Source organism: Silurus meridionalis, chromosome 8 (assembly GCF_014805685.1).
Source record: "Silurus meridionalis isolate SWU-2019-XX chromosome 8, ASM1480568v1, whole genome shotgun sequence".
Classification (NCBI taxonomy): domain Eukaryota; kingdom Metazoa; phylum Chordata; class Actinopteri; order Siluriformes; family Siluridae; genus Silurus; species Silurus meridionalis.
In genome coordinates, this window is record NC_060891.1 from 18,107,047 (window position 1) to 18,129,920 (window position 22,874).

General features: G+C 35.2%; 1 protein-coding gene across 1 annotated transcript; it reads left to right on the plus strand.

Annotated features, from left to right (window-relative positions):
• Window positions 1-4,793: 4,793 nt before the first annotated feature.
• Window positions 4,794-18,749, plus strand: LOC124389668 (uncharacterized protein C14orf132). The gene is made up of 2 exons (XM_046855080.1): window positions 4,794-5,144; window positions 17,328-18,749. Exons 1-2 carry the CDS (start codon window positions 5,118-5,120, stop codon window positions 17,559-17,561), a joined length of 261 nt encoding a protein of 86 aa, XP_046711036.1. The 5' UTR covers window positions 4,794-5,117; the 3' UTR covers window positions 17,562-18,749.
• The last annotated feature ends 4,125 nt before the right edge of the window (window positions 18,750-22,874 follow it).

Genomic DNA, 22,874 nt, shown 5'->3' on the forward strand with positions numbered 1-22,874 from the left:
TCTCTTTATCTAGTTTCTTTTTTATTCAAAATAGTTTAATAATTGATGCTACACTTTTAAATGTATGTTTTTTGTACTTTTCCTGTATTAACAGTCACTTAAGCGTTCTTCGGATAGCTTCTGAAAGTGGATTCTAAAGATTACCAGTGTTCAACCTAAAGTTTTGCTAAGTGACCTGCTGCTGTCATCTAGTGGAGAAATTTGTAGATATGCTTCGCTGCTATTATGGTAACTTGCATGCTTTTGGAAAAGGAATAATTCAATTTCGATTCATGTAAACTGTAGCTTTCTTTGAAAGTTTCTCAACTGATGTCATCAAGATATTACTTAATTGTCCATCCTAGCTTTGGGGATTGTAGAAATGTGTAATTAATTTATATGATTATTTATAATCAAAATTAAGTTGAGCTGGACTCATTTTAAGATCTCTTATAGGGTTTATGGTACTCTTATAGTGTTTTGTCTAATAACCTAAACATCCCATCACCAAAGAATTCATCCTGTTGCATGGGTTTTTAAAATCTTTTTATTTTTAGATGAAAGTGCATTATTCTAAATGTTTATGCTGTCCATGTAGGAGTGTGCATCAGTGTTGAGTGGTTACTGGACTGAGGGATGAGGCAAGCTGACCTTATCTAAATGACCTTTTCAAACAAATACTGACAGTCTTTTAGGGGCCTCTTACCATTACTCCTTCTAAATAAATGTGATCTGCTACTTAATCACACCATGATTAAATTACACAACCTGCATTAGGATTTTGAGTGATAAGAAATCACAGAATCAAAATTGACCTATACACATCTATATTTTATACTACAATGGAGGCCAATTTGAAACAATAGTTAATGCAGTTTTGTAAAAAATGAATATAAAAAAGTTATATATATATATTTCAGAAAGAAGAATTCATTCACAAATTGCAGGAGTGTTATGATTATTAGACGTTATATTACGATTGGTCTATGACTATAAAAGTTATGGAGAACAAGAAGCCTGTGTTAGTGCATGTTGGTTTTAAGCCAAAGCACAACCAGCACACTAGATTTGTGCACACTGCAGAGGTGGCAAAAGTACACAAATGCTTGCAGATACTCATGTTTTAAAAGATGCTGGTGAAAGATGAAGTACTGACTATATTTTTTACTCAAGTTAAAGTAAAGAAGTTTGGGTGCCGACATGTACCTAAGTAAAAAGTAACCATTACTACTACCTGTTTTAGTGTCATGCTGGTAACTGGACCTCATATCATATTAATATTAGGGCTGTCAATCGATTTAAATGTTTCATCACAATTAATCACATGATTGCCATGAGTTAACTCCCGATTAATCACAACTTAATTGCAAATTTTTATATTTTAGTTCTAAATGCACCTTAAATTAATACTTTTCGAATTTTGAATATTCTAGTCAACATAGGCATGGACAAACATTTGCACAAAGCATCAATATATGTTTATTATCAGTGAAACCACACTCAACATAGAACATGAAGACAAAATAATCTTGTAAATGTTTTTAAGTAATTATGGTGTTTTAAATTACCTTAATAGTCAAGACACCAAACGGAACCTTTGCTATGTTTCCACACGGACGGTTAATAGGGTGATACCAAAGAAACTGTAACTCTTCTGATTTTCATACAGATTACATAATAAGAGGATATTCCCTGTGGAAACTAGACATTTCTATTCATTAACATGTGTGTGAGGCAAGTATTTACTGAGATTTAGGCTGTTTTATTTATGTGCCTGTGAAGAGAGATGACCGAGACGGCAGAGAACAAAACATCCTGACAGTACGATTCAAAAAGACAATAATTGGAGTTCGTTTTGGCTTTATGAGGGACTGAAAATGGCACGCAATGAGAAGGAAAAATATTTACATTTCACCAAATAGATGAAAACTAGTAACAAGCCTGGTTTAAAAATGTAAGAGGTAGAAAGTAAAGATATTTGTATAAAAATTTACTGATACCGAAAAAATCTACTCAAGTATATGTACTCCGTTACTTCCCACTTCTGGCACGCTGTCATCAACCACATCAGCCAAAAGTAACCCATACAGATGGTTTCTCTGGTTTGTAGGTCTGCAATAAATTTATCTTTCAGACAGACTTTTGGATGCAACAGTAAGGTTGTATTGAACAAAGCAGACAAATCCAAAAGGGCAAAACAAAAATAAAAATCAATTGGCAGGAAGTGCATAATGTGCTGTTATGTTGGATACCAAAGAATAAACCAGTGTATCGAGAAGATATGGCACTTTCAGGTGAAGCTTTGTATAAGTGCTTAGATTATTATTTTACTCACAGTTCCATGCTTACCGTTATAGTATGGTTTATTAAAGCAACACACCATAGAAGCACTATCACCATGTAGAGAGATATCTTACAAAATGTTTCTTTAATGTGCATATTCAAGCTATGGGAAAAATTGTAACATGGCTTCATCAGTCTGTATTTAGTTGTTTTATTTGTTTTACAACGGGTGCACCTATGAAGCCTGGAAAAGGTGAATGAAGCCTGAAATTTCAACATGATTTTAAGCTTCATGAAGCGTTTCCAAAGAGATACCTTATTTTTTAAATTTATATTTATCATGCACAAATTGTTTGTAGGTTAGAATTCAGTCTCATCATGAAATATATTGTTTGTACTTAGCTCAGTTATTGTAAAACTAATCTTTCTTTCGGCTTCTCCTGTTAGGAGTCGCCACAGCGGACCATTCACATGTTTGATTTGGCACATGTTTTTTTTTTTTTTTAAACAATGGATGCCCTTCCTAACGCAACCCTCCCCATTTATCTGGGCTTGGGACCGGCACTAAGGCTTGTGCAACCCTAATGGCTGGGGTTGGTTCCCTGACCAGGGATCGAACCCGGGCCGCAGCGGTGAGAGCGCCACATCCTAACCACTAGACCACCAGGGGACCTACTTAGCTCAGTTATTGTACTAGGATGTCATTCTACACTGATAAGTTACAATAGACAGATACAAGAGATGCACAATCAGATTCAGATCTGAGGAAATCAAAGGCCAAGTCAACATCTTAAACTCTTTGTGATGTTCATCAAAAGATTTCTGAACAATTTTTGCTGTGTGGCAGGGCACATTTATCCTGCTAAAAGCAGGAGCCAAGAAAGAGATAGATGGGAGATGGATGGAACTGTGCACTGTGTCTTATGTTATTCCTTAGCATGCAATTCTTCTTGTATGATGACAAATGGCCCTCCAGGGCAGTTGTGCAGGACAGACAAAGCACTCAGCCGTCAGCTTATGCTGTGTTTGCTGCTTTTATACCTGGAGGGTATCCAGAGATGGCACAAGTCTTTACCTCATTCATATCATAGAAAATATCATAGACTCAAAAATACACTGAATTTACATATACTTCAAAGTCTTCATATAAGGAACAATAATGCATTCCACTGATGGCATTCTAATGAGAAATGACAGGAAGACTCCCTGATGTTCTCAACACTAACCTTTCACACTGTGTGGTGTGCCTTAAGACCATTGTCACATGATCTGGAGGGCTAAGTCATACAGGAGCAGGTAAGACTAAACAATAAGAGCTGTGGCTTATTGGCTAATCTAAAGCCCATTTCAGTTCTTGCTTTAAAAATCTGTATAAATGTAAACAGGCCCTGCATATGTTTTACTAAGTAGTATAACATTTATTTTTGCTTTGCTTTTTTAAGTGTGAACAACAAATTTATACATAAAAACCCCAAAGACATCAAGTATGTAGGTGAAGAGTGAGTAACAGGAAAGCTATGCAAAGCAAAAAGAGAAAAAGACTAAGATTATGATCCACTGTCCTCCCTAAAACTACATAAATTCATTTAAAACCAGTATTTTTTTGTATGTTTCTTTTACTTTGAATTGTGGCTCAGTTTTGATTGGTCAAAATAGTTTGAATATTATAGACAGCATACATTCACCATGCTCTTTATTTGGATCTCCTGTACACTGGCACTTCTTCAATAACCCAATCTTGTAGCAGATCAAAAGACTAAGATCTTATAACTGTCACATTGACAGCGCCATGGTTGTTTGTGTCTGATGGGCTGATTGAGGATTTTAGAAACTACCCATCTGTAATATTAGCAGCCTCTAGAGTTTACACAGAGGGTGTGAAAACCAGAAAAGCTTTAGCGAGAGGCAATGCTGCAGACTGAAATTACTTGTTACTGCAAAAGGTCAGGAGAATGGGCATACTGACAGGAGAAAAATCATGAACTCTTATTCCTATAGTGAGAAGAAAAGCACCACAGGATTCACACTGAACCTATGCCAACACTTCAGGATTCTGATGGTGGTGTTATATTGTAGGAATTTCTTTGGCACAAACTGTGCATTGATGAATGACACAGATTAATTAACTAGTGTTGCTCATCATGTACATCATTTTATTACCAATATCTACCAAGTCCCAAAGCACAATTCCTCCCAAAATGGCTCATCAAACACTGACTTCAATGGGCCAAAAGCACATGTGAGATGTGGCAGAACAGAAAGTGGACAACATGAATGTTAAAATGATAAATCTGCAGCAGTTACATGTTGTCAGACAAATATTACCAGAATGAAAGTGGGTGATACGATATGTCTAGAACTGAGGTGATTCAGAGGGCAGAAAAATGTCTAACCCTAGGATACCAAAACACTACCAGGACATACAAATGTGATGGTATTATACAGGGTGGAAACGAGGGAAAGAGAGAGAGAGAGAGAGAGAGAGAGAGAGAGAGAGAGAGAGAGAGACTTTTTTCGTAAACTGTAAGACATTAACTTGAAATATTAAGCAACAAAAACCAGGGGTAAAGAGAGACAATAGGCTGAGAGACTGAGACAAAGAAAGGGTGGGGGAGAATGAGAGTGAGAGAGAGAGAGAGAGAGAGAGATCCTCGCACGTGTGTGCTTCATTTTCTTTGCTTTGTTCAGGTGTATGAATGGTAATGGTAATGCTTCATATGTTTACGTTTTTAAGAGTCACATCTCTCCAGTGAACTCGCACATGGTGTTCCGTGTGCACTCGGATACACAGCGCCATTCAGGCGCATTCTATTTACTTCGCTTTACTTCCTCACGGATCAACAAAAGTCACCAGCATGGATCTTTCATTTATGGCTGCGCAGGTATGTAAAACATTTTTTTTTTATAAAAATGTTTTTCTCCAAAAACCACAAACAGGTGCTGTTAATACTTACCTGCTAACTTTGTCCAGGGAAGAGAGGGCGTGGCACGGAATGCACTCGTAAACACTTATAGCCTGTTCACACAATGACCAAAAAACAGGTGTATTGCGTGTAAACTTCTAATGTTATAGTCTTGTTTTATTTGACGTTGAAATTAATTATAGACGAATAAACCTCAATGTACCATATGTACACAATGCGATAAAAAGAGGTCTCGTTCACATTGGACCGGAGTCTCTCTATACAAAAGCTCATCTAACCTCTAGTGTAGTACAAGTACACTGTTGTGTACAATCTCTATGTTCCTGAACTTTAGATACACATGCACTTTTCTTTTTAGCTTATTTTCTTTATTGTTCTCCTTCTTCTTTCAGCGCATAGCTTCTGCACGTGCAGCGTGTTATTAATCATTATTTTTGTGTGTGTGTGTGTGTGTGTGTGTATATATATATATAGTTATTTAAAGGCAAACGATCCAACCCTAATCATTCGTTGCCTGTTTTACGTTCGACTGTATGTATTTTTAATAAAAAAAAAAAAGCAACAAATCCTTCATTTCATAATCCTTAAAAATCTGACTACATATTTGGTATTGTAAAAACCCACAAATGATTACATGCAATATTAAATGAACTTCCCACTGTATTTTGTTATTGTGTTGAATTTACTCTTAGTGTGTGTGTGTGCACTTTGTTTAACGCTTGCTGAACATTTCAATTCATGGCTGGGGGGTTCAAAATATTTGTAAATGTAGGTTTATGAATAACACAGTCAGGGGTAATTTGCCAATGTGTATTTTGTTGTGTTGTTCATTGCTTGAATAATAGAAGTTATTCCATATTAAATGTGTATATGTTCTAAAATTCAGTGTACATATGTTGGATAAAGGCCCAAATGTAACCCCCTGCCACCACCAATGTGTGTTCCCTTAAAACATATGTATATCTTAACTGGGCACAGAACCCAAGGACAGCACTTTCTCCTCAATGTGAACAGTCTAATGCAGTCTGAGGTTGATGCTGTCTGACTTAGTTACAAAGCTCATTTGGAAAGTGCAGTTATCTCCTCGATAAAACCTGAAGAACAGAAATCTGCATTAACTGACATTAGGAATCCTAGTAATTCTAGGAGGTAGAGACAGATGAATGTAAGTACTGTGTAAGTAGTTTTGGTATTTAGGCAGTTGTAATTGCCGTCTCATCAATATATTTTAAATAAACACAGCGAGAACCTACATAGACATAGTTATCATATATAATTTATATATATATATATATATATATATATATATATATATATATATATATATATACTTTTTAATATATAAAATATTAGAGGTCTACCGATTAATCAGGCCAATTTTTGGCATTTTTGCAAATTAAGCTGATTATTAGGCAGGCGCGTCGGACACATAACACTCCCATACCAGCAGGTGGCAGTAGTCTGTGTGCAGTATCCAAACCGGGATACCGGAAGCGCCCCAACTGTAAATAAATAAAGCAAGCAGTGTTTACACCTGACATGATCATTACTCACTAGCTTTTTTCAGTCATGTTTACTAAGTTGGAAAGAAAAGAGTACGAATGACAATAGGCGTGTTCCGTGTCTTTTTTCCTGTGCTTAGTTGCTAAACTGAAAAGAGCTCTCTTTCTCACTGACGAGCTTCGCCGCCAAAATGACGTACAGAATCAGCCGAAAAACAGCTGTACAAATGGAGCTTAACAATGCAGAACAAAAACTTAAAACTAAACTCAAACACCCCCCCACCTACCAAAAAAAACAAAAAATGAAATGTCCAGACGGCTGACCTTTATCTCAATCTTTCTTAATCTAGCCTTATATGTTTTATTAGTTAGATGCAATGCTGCTTTTGAGGCGATAATAAGAATAACATTTGCAAAGACAATGAGTACATTTTTGGAACTGTGTTGTTAGTGAGTCTTCAACCAGCTGTAGTTTAGGCTACAGGTAGGCACAGGTACCAAAACTTGATAACAAGTACATTAATTGAAGAGGCTTTTTCTATTCAATAAATGTTTAATTTAAGAAAGCAAAGATGATGATGATCAAGTGATCAGGAATGTCTCTGTTCTCAGTCATGTTTACACCACTGACTACCTCTGTCTCATCCACCTTAACTATGCTTCTTGTTGACTTCTGCCTCGCTAATTGTTAGCTTCGTAAACTAGCCTCCGTCTGTGGTGTGTGATAATCATGAAATGATACACCAGTGGTAGATTTTAAAACCACGCAATAACAGGAAATAGGTTGATGGGCTGAAAACGGTGCCCAATGAGAAGAAAAAATATTGTGCATGTGTCCAATGAGATTAAAACTAATGTAACAATCCTGTTTTGAAAATGTAAGAAGTAGAAAGTACAGATATTTACGTAAAAATTTTATGAGTGAAAGTTAAAAGTCATCTAAATAAATAGTGAAGTAGTGATACCAGAAAAATCTACTTCATTACTTAATATACTTGCCTAAAGTATTTGTACTTTGTTACTTTCCACCTCTGCACATTTTATTTATATATATATATACAGGGAGTGCAGAATTATTAGGCAAATGAGTATTTTGACCACATCATCCTCGTTATGCATGTTGTCTTACTCCAAGCTGTATAGGCTGGAAAGCCTACTACCAATTAAGCATATTAGGTGATGTGCATCTCTGTAATGAGAAGGGGTGTGGTCTAATGACATCAACACCCTATATCAGGTGTGCATAATTATTAGGCAACTTCCTTTCCTTTGGCAAAATGGGTCAAAAGAAGGACTTGACAGGCTCAGAAAAGTCAAAAATAGTGAGATATATTGCAGAGGGATGCAGCAGTCTTAAAATAGCCAAGCTTCTGAAGCGTGATCATCGAACAATCAAGCGTTTCATTCAAAATAGTCGACAGGGTCGCAAGAAGCGTGTGGAAAAACCAAGGCGCAAAATAACTGCCCGTGAACTGAGAAAAGTCAAGCGTGCAGCTGCCAAGATGCCACTTGCCACCAGTTTGGCCATATTTCAGAGCTGCAACATCACTGAGTGCCCAAAAGCACAAGGTGTGCAATACTCAGAGACATGGCCAAGGTAAGAAAGGCAGAAAGTCGACCACCACTGAACAAGACACACAAGCTGAAACGTCAAGACTGGGCCAAGAAATATCTCAAGACTGATTTTTCTAAGGTTTTATGGACTGATGAAATGAGAGTGAGTCTTGATGGGCCAGATGGATGGGCCCGTGGCTGGATTGGTAAAGGGCAGAGAGCTCCAGTCCGACTCAGACGCCAGCAAGGTGGAGGTGGAGTACTGGTTTGGGCTGGTATCATCAAAGATGAGCTTGTGGGGCCTTTTCGGGTTGAGGATGGAGTCAAGCTGAACTCCCAGTCCTACTGCCAGTTTCTGGAAGACACCTTCTTCAAGCAGTGGTACAGGAAGAAGTCTGCATCCTTCAAGAAAAACATGATTTTCATGCAGGACAATGCTCCATCACACACGCCCAAGTACTCCACAGCGTGGCTGGCAAGAAAGGGTATAAAAGAAGAAAATCTAATGATATGGCCTCCTTGTTCACCTGATCTGAACCCCATTGAGAACCTGTGGTCCATCATCAAATGTGCGATTTACAAGGAGGAAAACAGTACACCTCTCTGAACAGTGTCTGGGAGGCTGTGGTTGCTGCTGCACGCAATGTTGATGGTGAACAGATCAAAACACTGACAGAATCCATGGATGGCAGGCTTTTGAGTGTCCTTGCAAAGAAAGGTGGCTATATTGGTCACTGATTTGTTTTGTTTGGTTTTGAATGTCAGAAATGTATATTTGTGAATGTTGAGATGTTATATTGGTTTCACTGGTAAAAATAAATAATTGAAATGGGTATGAATTTGTTTTTGTTGTTGCCTAATAATTATGCACAGTAATAGTCACCTGCACACACAGATATCCCCTAAAATAGCTAAAACTAAAACTACTTCCAAAAATATTCAGCTTTGATATTAATGAGTTTTTGTGTTCATTGAGAACATGGTTGTTGTTCAAATTAATCCTCAAATAAAATTAATCCTCAAAAATACAACTTGCCTAATAATTCTGCACTCCCTGTATATATATATAGTATTCTTTCGGCTGCTCCTTTTAGGGGTCGCCACAGCGACTCATCCGTCTCCATAAAACTCTGTCCTCTACATCTGCCTCTTTCAAACCAACTACCTGCATGTCTTTCCACATTCACAACTTTACAACCCATGAACCTCCTATTTGGTCTTCCTCTTTTCCTCCTTCCTAGTGGCTCCATCCTCAGCATTCTTCTACCGATATAGCCCATGTCCCTACTCTGCACATGTCCAAACAGTTTCAATCGGGCCTCTCTCACTTTGTCCCCAAAACGTCCTACATGCACTGTCCCTCTAATACACTAATTTTTAATCCTGTCCATCCCCATCACTTCCAATGAAAATCTCAACATCTTCAACTCTGCTATCATCAGCTCCGCCTCCTGTCTTTTAGTCAATGCCACTGTCTTTAAACCATACAACATCGCAGGTCCCACCACAGTCCTATAAACTTTTCCTTTCACTCTTGCAGATACCCTTCTATCACAAATAACCCTGACACTCTTCTCCACCCACTCCACCCTGCCTGCACTCTTTTCTTCACTTCTCTAACACACTCTCCATTACTTTGCACTGTTGACATACATGTCCTGCACCACAAACACATACTTCTCTGACACACCTGACTTCCTCATACGATGCCACATCTATGGTATATATATATATATATATATATATATATATATATATATATATATATATATTAATATTATTTAAAGGCAAACGATCCAACCCTAATCATTCGTTGCCTGTTTTACGTTCCACTGTATGCATTTTTAATAAAAAAATAAACAAAAAAGCAACAAATCCTTCATTTCATAATCCTTAAAAATCTGACTGCATATTTGGTATTGTCAATACCCACAAATGATTACATGCAATATTAAATGAACTCCCCACTGTGTTTTGTTATTGTGTTGAATTTACTCTTAGTGTGTGTGTACACTTTGTGTAACGCTTGCTGAACATTTAAATTCATGGCTGGGGGGTTCAAAATATTTGTAAATGTAGGTTTATGAATAACACAGTCAGGGGTAATTTGCCAATGTGTATTTTGTTGTGTTGTTTATTGCTTGAAACGTGAATAATAGAAGTTATTCCATATTAAATGTGTTTTAATATGTTCTAAAATTCAGTGTACATATGTTGGATAAAGGCCCAAATGTAACCCCCACCACCAATGTGTGTTTCCTTAGAACAAATGTTCTTAACTGGGCACAGAACCCAAGGACAGCACTTTCTCCTCAATGTAAACAGTCTAATGCAGTCTAAAGTTGATGCTGTCTGACATAGTTACAAAGCTCATTTGGAAAGTGCAGTTATCTCCTCGATAAAACCTGAAGAACAGAAATCTGCATTAACTATATAATCCTATGATTAAACGATTATCAAAATAATATGAAATACAAAAATGAAAATGTTTCATTCAACTCAAGTACTAAATTATTTTTCTTGAACCTTTAAACCAAGTGCTAGGAATGACATTATGGTGCACTGTAATGGTCCTCAAATGTCTGTGCAGCTCTTTTTCTATAAACCATTGTCACATTCATATTAGTTTTGAAGTGTTAAATGAAATGAAAAATGAACTTTAATGACATTTGGTTAAATGACAGTCATAATGAGAAATCTGTTGTTTTGCATTTCCTGCACTGTGTAGACTCTAAAGTCTTTAAGGTACAGTACTGAAGCATTATGTAATACTGAGGAACATGCAATCAGAGGCAAGCTTTCACATAGGAAAACATGATGCAAGATTTTTAACACAACACATAAGGTCAAAAAACACTTAAGCATGAGTGGTTTGGATTATGACAGAAGAAATATGATTCATTGCTTGCCTTCATTGTCTTGTATTTTTGTGTTTCTTTTATCATATTCCATGGCTCTTCAAACAAAAACACTGAGAAATAGACAGATGGGCAAAACATTTGGCCAAAAAAAGAATGCATGTTATATTTGGCTTTGACAGTTTTTTTCCACGTTTGCACTTAGAAGGGAATGTCAAAATAATGCAAAAGCTCCATAAAAAAATCATATATTTTCCTTAAGCTCAATAGTGTAAAATATTCTACAGTACAACAGGACTCTCTACAAAGCCACACTACCTTTGTAGGCTTCTAGAGTTTTATTTTAATAACAAATGGTTTGTATGAATCTAACCATGCCGTTAGAAAGAAAGTTCTATTGATTTTTTAGTGATATGTAGATGTTGGATTAGAGTAGGGTACAAGGCTTTATAAGAAACAAACAATTTTCAGCAGAAGCTAAAATTATCATTTGATTACCAGTATTTTGAATATTAACATACAGCTTAACATTTATTTAATGGAAGTCAAACACTTTGATTATTTTCTCTTGCATTACTGCATATCACTGACTTGCCTCTATCCCCACTGGTGTGTGCACTTTACATAACATGAAATGGATCCCGATTTAATGTTGTAGGCAATCACTATCATAATGTAAAATTTTACATTAGACCTTGCAATTTGAAATCCTAGTGCTTATTGTAGTTTTAAGCTAGCAGCTATATGACCTGGTTGTCCTCAAATACATGTTGATGTGCATTTAGATAACGATCACCCACGCACATTTCATATTTGCATGAAAAATGTATGCGCTTGCCTTGGGTGAATTGTGGTTAAGACTTTGACATTGACAGTATAATGCCATCAGAGCACATTTAGAATTGTTCTGCCTGCATAGCCTTGTATTTTTGTGTTTCTTTTATCATATTCCATGGCTCTTCAAACAAAAACACTGAGAAATAGACAGATGGGCAAAACATTTGGCCAAAAAAAGAATGCATGTTATATTTGGCTTTGACAGTTTTTTTCCACGTTTGCACTTAGAAGGGAATGTCAAAATAAAGCAAAAGCAAAAGCTCCAAAAATAATATATTTTCCTTAAGCTCAATAGTGTAAAATATTCTACAGTACAACAGGACTCTCTACAAAGCCACACTACCTTTGTAGGCTTCTAGAGTTTTATTTTAATAACAAATGGTTTGTATGAATCTAACCATGCCGTTAGAAAGAAAGTTCTAGTGATTTTTTAGTGATATGTAGATGTTGGATTAGAGTAGGGTACAAGGCTTTATAAGAAACAAACAATTTTCAGCAGAAGCTAAAATTATCATTTGATTACCAGTATTTTGAATATTAACATACAGCTTAACATTTATTTAATGGAAGTCAAACACTTTGATTATTTTCTCTTGCATTACTGCATATCACTGACTTGCCTCTATCCCCACTGGTGTGTGCACTTTACATAACATGAAATGGATCCCGATTTAATGTTGTAGGCAATCACTATCATAATGTAAAATTTTACATTAGACCTTGCAATTTGAAATCCTAGTGCTTATTGTAGTTTTAAGCTAGCAGCTATATGACCTGGTTGTCCTCAAATACATGTTGATGTGCATTTAGATAACGATCACCCACGCACATTTCATATTTGCATGAAAAATGTATGCGCTTGCCTTGGGTGAATTGTGGTTAAGACTTTGACATTGACAGTATAATGCCATCAGAGCACATTTAGAATTGTTCTGCCTGCATAGCCTTTAGAGACTTAATCAGTATTCACATAACAAGCATTTAATACAACATTCAACACAGTTGGGAAATACTCACTAGACTGGATTAGATTCTTCTATACAGTAATATGCATGATATGTAGTTTTTAAATATGTTTGGTGATTGGTATTACAATGTACTTTTAAAAAAAGAGCAGGAATATGGAGACCATAACACAAGATGCAAAAATCCATCAGTATTAAGATCAATGTGTCACAAACAAATAGACAGATGAGCCACAAAAGCTCTAAACCCAAGATTAATTCTACCAAATGTTGGAAAGGTCAAAGTAATGATAAAGGGATCTGCACATGATCCAAAACATATGAGCTCATTAGTCAAGCACAGTGGTGTTAGTGTCATGGCTTGGGATGAAATGCCTGCTGCTGGCTCACTAATCTTTACTGATGAAAAAACAGCAGAATAAATTCAGAAGTCTACAGAAATGTTATGTGACCAATTTACAATGAAGTGCATTAAATCAAATTATAAGGAACTTCATCATGCAGCAGGACAATGTTTAGGGTATTATGATAGAAGAATTCAGAAAAGGTTTGCATATGTGAGTGGATTGCGATGTAGTTATTGCAAGTAAGGGATATGAGACCAAATTGTGTGATTTACTTATATTAAGTATGTCATTTCCGGTACCTTAGCTTACCTAATAATTGGGTGAGCTGCCAATGAAGGCACCGTGCTCAAAGATGTCATCTTGTTGTAAAATTCTGATCTAATAATTCATATTTATCTTTTGATATCAAACCCAAAATGTATTAACAAAAATAGCAAAAAACAAGAATTAACATTTATTTTAGAATATTTACAGAGGGGACATTAGACAATCACATTTTCTGTTAAATAACAGGTCCAGATTGTTTCACCATGTCAGATACCAGCCCATTAAATTTATACCTGCATGTGTTCATTTTTTGACAGAGCTACAGTGTTCTGCAGAGTTCTGCAGTAATACCTTGTGAGGGATATACAAACCAAATATATAAAAACAGTCACAATTCAACCCAAATATAATTTGGTACCAGAATTTGGTCACAGCAGCTTACCAAAGCATAGAATAATATTTACAATGAAGCAAACTATAACAATAAATATATGTATTACTTTAAAAGTATGGCAATGTTTACTAAAACTTTTTTTCTCATTTTGTATATTTATTTGTAATTATTTTTTATCAAAAACTCAATACACAATAAATGAAATGTAAGTAATGTATTCTAACAGTAATATTAAACAAACATCACTAAATCTCTTTTGTATTCAGTACTCAGAAGGGCATTTGCAGTTCTGGCATTGTGACTTAGCATCCAAAAGAATAGTATCGACTAAGTGCTGCAGAACACACAACTCTCTTTTGTCTGCCTCCTTCAGTTATCAGTAAGATCTATTTTGCTGCTAAGCGTGTCACCCTAGCAACAGGCTTCAGACAACTGACTACGTGAAGAGAACTTTTAAAGGGACCGACAGGCGCTTTCACAGATTTACATGAATGTGGTTATACACTACAGTTTATTCAAAGTATTATGCTATTCAAAGTAACGTTTTGTTGCTCACAAGTGAAAAGGATGATTGTGGTGTCAGGTTTAAAAAATAGAGGCTAAAATAGATATAAATTTAGAGCCTATAAAACATATATTAAATATTCATAATGGCATATAAAATGTTTCCTTTGAGAAATAACACTGACCAAATATACCTTGAAGAATGGGCTAGGAATATTACTGAATTAAGCCAAAGTTTAATAAATGCCCATTTTTCTCTTTCACATGTGTCTAAAGCACCACTAATTCAGCTGATATAGAAATAGTTCTGAAATTTTGTTAATTTAAGTTCCTCAGATAATTAATATTAGGGAAAGAACAAGTGTCTGAATAATGCAGAGCAGGTAGAACACTTAGGACTAAGGAGTAATGTGCTTCAGTTTATGTGTTGTGACAATGGCAGTAGTAGGATGCCACCATTGTGTTATTTTAAGGTTGAATCTGTAGGCAATGTGCATGAAATAATCAAAGTGACAGGCTATAAATCTAAGCAGCACTTTCACATCTGAGGTCTATCTAATACATGCACACTTCTTCAACCATATTGTCATGCATTATTTGAAAAGGCATAATGAATCAGAAAAAGTGGCTCTCATCCAATTTTCTTCCTGTTCCATTCCTGAAATTTTTACTGTGCTACCATTGCATTTTAATTTTTTAGAAGTGGTGCTTGCAATGCTGTGCCTCATTCAAAGCATGTTAAAATAGTTAAATCAGTTACATCATGTAAATAAATGAATGAATGGAAATCTGCCTGATCAATTAACAGCAGGGTTTATATGAGTAAATATTGAAAATATGTAAAACATTATGTATGTGTGATGAATATAGTAATTTTATTACATTTTTCAAATAACCATGTGCAGCTTTATTAGCTTAGTTGTAGTAGCTATGTGAAAATAGTAAAGTGAACTAACATTTTCATGTTAATATTTTGTTCTCTCCTGATATCTTCTTTATTGATCCCATGTTTAACATCTTAAACTCCTAGAATAATATCCGTCATTATTAATTCATTTAAGCTGTGAAATAATAAATAATAACAAATAATACAATAACAGCAACAACAACAACAAGAAGAATGTAAAATGTGTTTTATGGCTTATACTGTGTACCGAATAGTCCTTTGCCTAAACAAGTGTCATACATGTTACAACAGAGATAACGAAAAGCAAAACAGTGGTATAGTACTTCCAATTAAACATTGTGAGGGTCTTAAAAGTATTGAAAATGTAAATGTCTGAGTCTTTACTCTTACATAATTTCTCAAGTGCTTCCGGATGGTCACACAGGACTTATAGTAATTACTTCTATTACTGTTTGCCCACTGAGACAACCACATCATGCAAGTCCCAGATAGAGCAGTTTACATAAACTCTGACTTTCAGTCTCTAAAAGATAACTTAAAATATCTTTTTAGATTGAAGTAACCTAAACAAACATAGTAAATGACTTGATCACTTTTTAAAGACTTTATGCTATATTATGTAGACTGCATAGGCTGAGTACCAACCTGTTACAATTTAATATGTTGTAAAATAACACCACACATGGCATGACTGTATACTGATTTCGAATAAATAAGAATAATTATATTGCATTCATGGGCAAGGTGTGAGCTTTCAGTACTTGTACACTACTAACTATACAGCAGCAATTTTTGAGGTTAGAAATCAATAACTTACAATGCATTAGTCAAGGTTAAGGCACGTTAAACCATGTCTTTTGGCACATTACCTGTTGTACACAATAGTTGAATCATAATTACATTTTCAAAAATACTTCACATAATCAAAATTATTTCATACTCACTCTGTGTTAAGGTTATGCTGAAGAAGCCCCTATAGTGACTAATGCCTATCAGCCCATTTCACTGTGAAACTGTGATTATTTTTGCCATTATAATATGAGCATGAAATGTGTTAGTTGTACAGATATGTAAAAAATATAAACTGTACAGTATTGCTAATGTTATTTCTCTGTCTTTGGCACCTCTGTTTTCTTTCCTTGTTTTTTTTTTTCTTTTAACTTTTTTAAAACATACTGCTGTAGTTGCTGGCCATAAGTCATAAAACTATAAAAAAGATTACAAGTAACCTGCAAAGGACACTAACATCTTTTCATGCCATGAATTTAAATGTAAGGATGAGTCATCCAATTTCATGCCAAAAAACTTTTTAGAGTCTTTCCATAACTTCGAATTAATCCTGTCAACCAGTTATTTCCAGGTTAGGATTGTGCTTCTCCCATCATGTCCCATCATATCCCATGCTTGAGATATTGAACTAAGCCTTCCTAAGGTGCTTCTTCCCATCATGTCCCATCATATCTCATGCTTGAGATATTGAACTAAGCCTTCCTAAGGACAGTAATTGTTTTGAATTAATTACTTTAAATTTATTTTTGAAATATTAATTACTCAATAAATACTTATAAGTTCACACCACTGGCCCTGCCTGTGTGAAAATAAAATGCTTGATATAGAAGGTGTGTTCCAATTTGCAAACTGCTCTTTGATATGATTTAGGTAAGCTTAAATAATCAGTTTCATAAGGATATGCAAATGTCTTTCAAGAAGAATTAATGGAATAGTATTTTTTTTTCTAAATGGAGATTGTGCCAATAAAATGACTTGTTCTCAAAATGTGTCCTTCACTTAATGTGTTCTGCTTGTTAATGACACACTGAGCTAAATGGACAATTAAGTATCTCTTTTATCTCAGTGAGCATAGCACAGATCTATGAATGAATTTAGTAGATTAAAATTCTGTGTATTTATGTTTAACTATTTAAGCATGAAAAGCATGTTCTATGTACCAGTAGTCAAGCTAACATGAGTTCAATTTGAACCTTTTTGACATTTCTTTTATACAGATCCCAGTTATGACAGGAGCATTTATGGACTCATCACCCAATGATGACTACAGCACTGAACATTCCCTCTTCAACTCGTCTGCCAGTGTCAATGCAGCTCCCATTACCTTAGTTCAGACTCAACATGATGAGCACCAGCGGGTCTCCACTGATGCTATCTGGCTGTGGATCGCGATCATTGCCACCATTGGGAACATTGTGGTAGTGGGAGTTGTTTATGCGTTCACTTTCTGATCTGTCCGTTTGAAGACATTTTACTTGAACTGAACTGTACAGACTGAGGGGTTAGTTGTGATGAAATCCATTGGGTCAATAATAATCAGAATTTGCACACAACATTTTTACTTTTTGCAACATTATTTGGAAGCTTACACTTCAGTGAGCAGTGTTTGTTTATTCTGAATATGGATTAACTGGCTTTATGTGTTGAACCTACTTCAGTATCCCTGAAGACCTTAGAAGCAATTAAGAGGAGTGTTCCTCAATTATTTGGATGACAGGGCAGCAAATCTTTACACATTAAAGGGAAGAGGGGGGCGTGTACACACACACACACACACACAAAATGGTTCGTGTATTAATTAACAACACTAAAGCCACACTTGTCTAGTTATTATGATAAAAAGGTGAATGTGTTCTATATTAAAAAAAAATTCAACAGTTAAACATTTATTGCTGTATAAAATCCTGCAACGCTACTTTGTATAACACTTTATGTTTAAAATGCTATTTGATTGATGTTAAAAGGTAGATATTTAAATATTTTTGCATCAGGTACCCTTTTTTCAAGTTGTTTGTAAATATTATTCAAAGCTCCTTATTCTAGAATCCAATTTCTGTGTGAGTCAAAATCTGTTATGCAATCCAGTTGTTGCTATGGTGATTAAGCCTGTCTAATTAAGGACATTTGATGACTCTTCTTCAGCCAAGGAAACTCCAGATGATGGTGCCCTAGCTGTTGACCCTTTCATTTTTCATCCAGCTGGTTTCCTTTTTCTCGATGAGGAGAACCACCCAGGAAAAAAGCCATAAACGCGCATTATGTTCAATTATAGTGGTATTTTAAAATGAGTTGCCATGGAGAAGGTTAGGTGGGATATGTAGACAGGGCACTTAAATGGCTTCTGGCTCTCTAATGGGCTCCCAAAGGGAAATGGTTTAAATGCAGTTAAACGGTAAATCGTAATATACCGTTATTGGTAACAGAAGAAATTTAACACTTCCAACACTGTTTACATAGTAATGGACTTCAGTCATAATGGAAATTATGATTGTAATTGATTATAAGATTTAAGTGATTTATTGGGAATTCTTTTCTGGAGGCCATCCTCTACTCAGCCCTCTTTTGCCAAAATGATGCACTTGCTGTTGTTATTGATTTACTTCACATTTAATAAATTGCCACTAAGTTCCTAAAATGCAGATCATGGTGTGGAAATTCCTTCTTATTATCAGTCATATTAATTAATAGACTGCTTTGGTTAGAAACAACCCTAAAGTTTTCATACCGATAAGCAGAGAGTGTGCACTAAAACATGGAACTTGCTGAAATGCACCATTACATTGCTTTCTGTCTTCAGTCTGACAGCTAGGTACAGGCAGTTTTTTGTTTCCATATGCTAATGTGGGTCAGTGTTTTTGGACACATTCTGTCAGCTCAGACCTACAGTAATAACACAGGAATTTCTCTCGAACCATAGCAATCCTTTACATCTATTGCATCATAATGTGGTTCATACTACTGTAGGTTACCTGCAAGCTGATTCGAATGAAGTAAAAAAAAAAAATTTTTAGACATGAAAACATCTTGGCAGTGCTTAACACTGGTCATCATTATTCCTGCATAATTATGTCATAAATATTAAATGAATATTTAAATATTAATGTTGATTCTTTAAAAATTTTTAGCTGAATCTTTTCCCAGCTGCTCTCAAATGACAGCCACCCACACTGCCTCAATCTGTCAGAGCTTAGACTAAAAATCGACCTTCTATGTACTTTTTCACAAAAGAAAGTCTCTTATTTCTCAGCTGGTGACACATTATACAACATTTGGAGAAGTGGCAAAGGTACAATTCATTTGGACAGAAACAAAGGAGACATTCCATTTGACTTTTATTAAGATGTTTTACAGTGTGACCAAAAATACTTATGTTTAACTTCCCCTTTCTATGCAGCACATATTCATATTAATATTACAATGTAAAATTTCAGTAAATGCAGGTTATTTATAGACAATCACATTTGCGTGGTGAATTGAATAACAGTAATGATTACAAAGTTTGAGAATCTTTGAACTTGACACAGACATATTTTACATATTTTATATTTTATTTAAATGTACAAATGTTACATAACCTGGTTATAGATCTGTAATCTGTAACAGCACACAATGCATTATATTTACACTCATTGAGCACTTATTGTCTCTATACTAACATTGGGTCTCCTTTTGCACTCAACATAGCTTAAAATGTTTTTTAATTGATTCAGCAAGATGGAAACATCACTGAAGAACAATGCTGGAAGTAGGCATTCAAATATTCGGGCCATAAGGGGATCCACAGAAATCGACTGTGGCATTCTAGCAATGATTAATCAGTAAGCCCAAAGTGTGCAAAAAAACATTTCTACACCACCTCCACCAACATGGACTGTTGACACAAAGCAGGTTGAGTCCATGGATGCTTGCTGTTGACATAAAATTCTGATTCCATGTGTATCCAGTAATTGAGATTGATCAGACCAGGCTTTTCTTTTCTAGTGATCAACTGTTTAGTTTTTTTTTTTTTTGCAAACTGCTGTGGTTTATGTTCTCGGCTGACAAAAGTGGAAACCTGTGTGGTCCTTTACCGTTGAAGGTTGTCTCCCTCAAGAATCGACATTCTATGATGTTTTCCTACTCACCATTTTGTCCATTCTCAGTTGACATTTCTCATCAAGAAGGTGTTTTATCTGCAGGGCAACCACTCAGCGAATGTTTTTCCTTCTTTGCACCATTTTGAGTAAACTCTGAGGGAGACTGTTGTGCATGAAAATTAAAGATCAAGAGTAATAGAAATACCCAAATCCATTTCTCTGGCACCAATATTCATGCCATGGTCAAAATCATTTAGCTCACCATTTTACCCAATTTAATTTCCCAAAGCTGCTGTCCTGTATCTGCACGATTTGATGCATTAAATTGCTGCTTCGCCATTGGCTAATAAAAGAAATAAAAAAAAATAAATAAATTACGTGACTGAGTAAGTGTATAAATGTTGCTAATAAAGTAATCAGTATGTGTTTTAATCTAATTTACACAATTTTGTGGACTATTCTTTTCATTGTGAGTGACAAATACATATACTAATATAAAACATCAATTAAAAAATGTATAAATGGGGAGGGTTGCGTTAGGAAGGGCATCCAGCGTAAAAACGTGCCAAATCAAACATGCGTATGGTCCGCTGTGGCGACCCCTAACGGGAGAAGCCGAAAGAAAATTTAAAGTATACAAATTGTATATAAAAAGTCATTTTGATTTTAAAAGTAAAGTAGCAGATGATTTATTCTTGTGAAATAACTTTTTACTTTAATAAGACTACTTTGCCCAGCAATCTCCTATTTATTAATTTTATTCTGATTGTTTTGTAATTTTTTGTTATTTTAATCTCCTTTAATCTACTTTTGCATACATGGTGTGAAATGACACCTTTTCTAGCCACCAGAGGGCACTATAATATAAAGAATGTAAACAGGATGAAGCTCTCAAAGTTAAATTAGTAATTTCTACAGTTTTTTTTAATCACGCCACAAATATTTGGGCTCGGTTTTTGTTTAGACGCATTTGACGTCATTCAGGCCTAATCCAAAGTGTCTACTTTGGGTTAATAGAGCATCATTTTTGTAAATGATGATAACATTAGCATTATTTACATAACTTCAGAATGTCACTTTAGACAGTGTCGTTACCCTAAAAGATGAGCGCATATGATGTGTTCCTGTACTTATATGGGTTTAAACATCACATTTTAATACTTGGTTTTTAGTACATATGCAAAATTCTTCTTTGCACAGATGGCATTCCTTTTTGATTAATCACAGAGCCTTTAAATACTTGGAAGGAAATAAGTTACTGTACATGGCAAATATTTGTAATGAAATGTTGCAGTTATCCAAACATTAAGAATCTAACTTATTATTTATATATATTTTTTACATATAAATAACATTCTAGTGCTAATACACTACGTCATATCAAAAACCGATTTACAGTGCAAAATTGGCAAATATCTCATATAGGGTTAAGATAATCTGTTCTCCAGAGGTGTTTTGCCTCTGTTTGTTGCTAAATCTATCTTGCTGACTTTTGCTCTCCCTGCCCTTGTGGAAGTTGGCAGAGCCTCATAACTTACCCCTGTGGTGACGCCTAGAAAGCTTACAGACATATTAGTGTGATTTATTGGAAACAGTTTGTGTTGGGAAAAACAATAACACAATGCAGTTACAACTATTTACAACCAGCTCGACCCAAAATACTGGAAAAAAAGGCTTTCTTTGATACTGTTGACAGAATTAAATAATTGGAACATTAAAAGTTATAGTTGTCTGTTTTTAAGCTTTAAATGCAGATTTATGCGGATTCAGTGCAGAATTAAAATTGCTTTTCATCTTACATATTCTTCTTTTTAGTATTTTTAGGGTTATTTTAAGTAGCCATAATTAGGTGCCTGTGTGTCAGCGTGCTTGGAAAGTGCACCCATCTGAGGTTTCCTGTGCAAACATGGGGACAGTTCAGTGTTTGGAATGGAAAGTTTTGGTGTCCCACAAAGTTTGCCAACGGTAAATAACCATTATTTGCTAGTTGTTTAAAAATAACAATTTTTTTGGTAAAAAAAAAAATAAATGAAAGAATGGCAGAATTGGCTGATTTCTGCATTCTGAGAGGTAAAAAAAACATCACTAGTGTGGAAACTTAAGTTCTACAGTAAATATATATAATTATCAGAAAGCACACATACTCAGTGTGTGTCCTTCATTTCAAATAAAATAAATGTTTTTTTTGTTTGAGTAGTATCATTGTCATATATTTGTCTTACTATGACTAAGAGTCACTATGTCAAGTGTTTACTTCTTACCTGACTCTGAAATAAAAGCCCATATCACCAAATGCAAACAAAATTCATTGACCTGGTAAAGGTTGCTACGTCACTTGCCTGAAAACACTACACATAAGCACCATATGGCTGTTAGCAAAACATACAACATTTATACAAATTAAACGAATGCATGTAACACTAAGAAACAGCTAATAATGTTCTCTTCACATTTAGAGATAACATGAGCCAGCTGAGTGCATGCCATTTCCTCTGTAAGAGAAAAATAAAACTTTCATTAGCACCACTTATGCTTTCACAAAGTAACAGTATATAGTATCATTGTTACATTAATGGGCAATTAATGGGAAGCCTCACACTTTCAGTGCTCCATCTTAGTTAGACTCTAGTCACAAGCTTTGTGGAGTTTAGCTTTTTCTTGTTCCTGTGTGTTTGCTCTTTAAACATT

What these genes read in the sequence shown, in the direction of transcription:
- LOC124389668 (XM_046855080.1), top strand. Translation starts at nt 5,118, where the DNA reads ATGGATCTTTCATTTATGGCTGCGCAG. An exon ending in TTTCATTTATGGCTGCGCAG is followed by an intron (nt 5,145 to 17,327) that starts GTATGTAAAACA and finishes TCTTTTATACAG; the next exon opens with ATCCCAGTTATGACAGGAGC.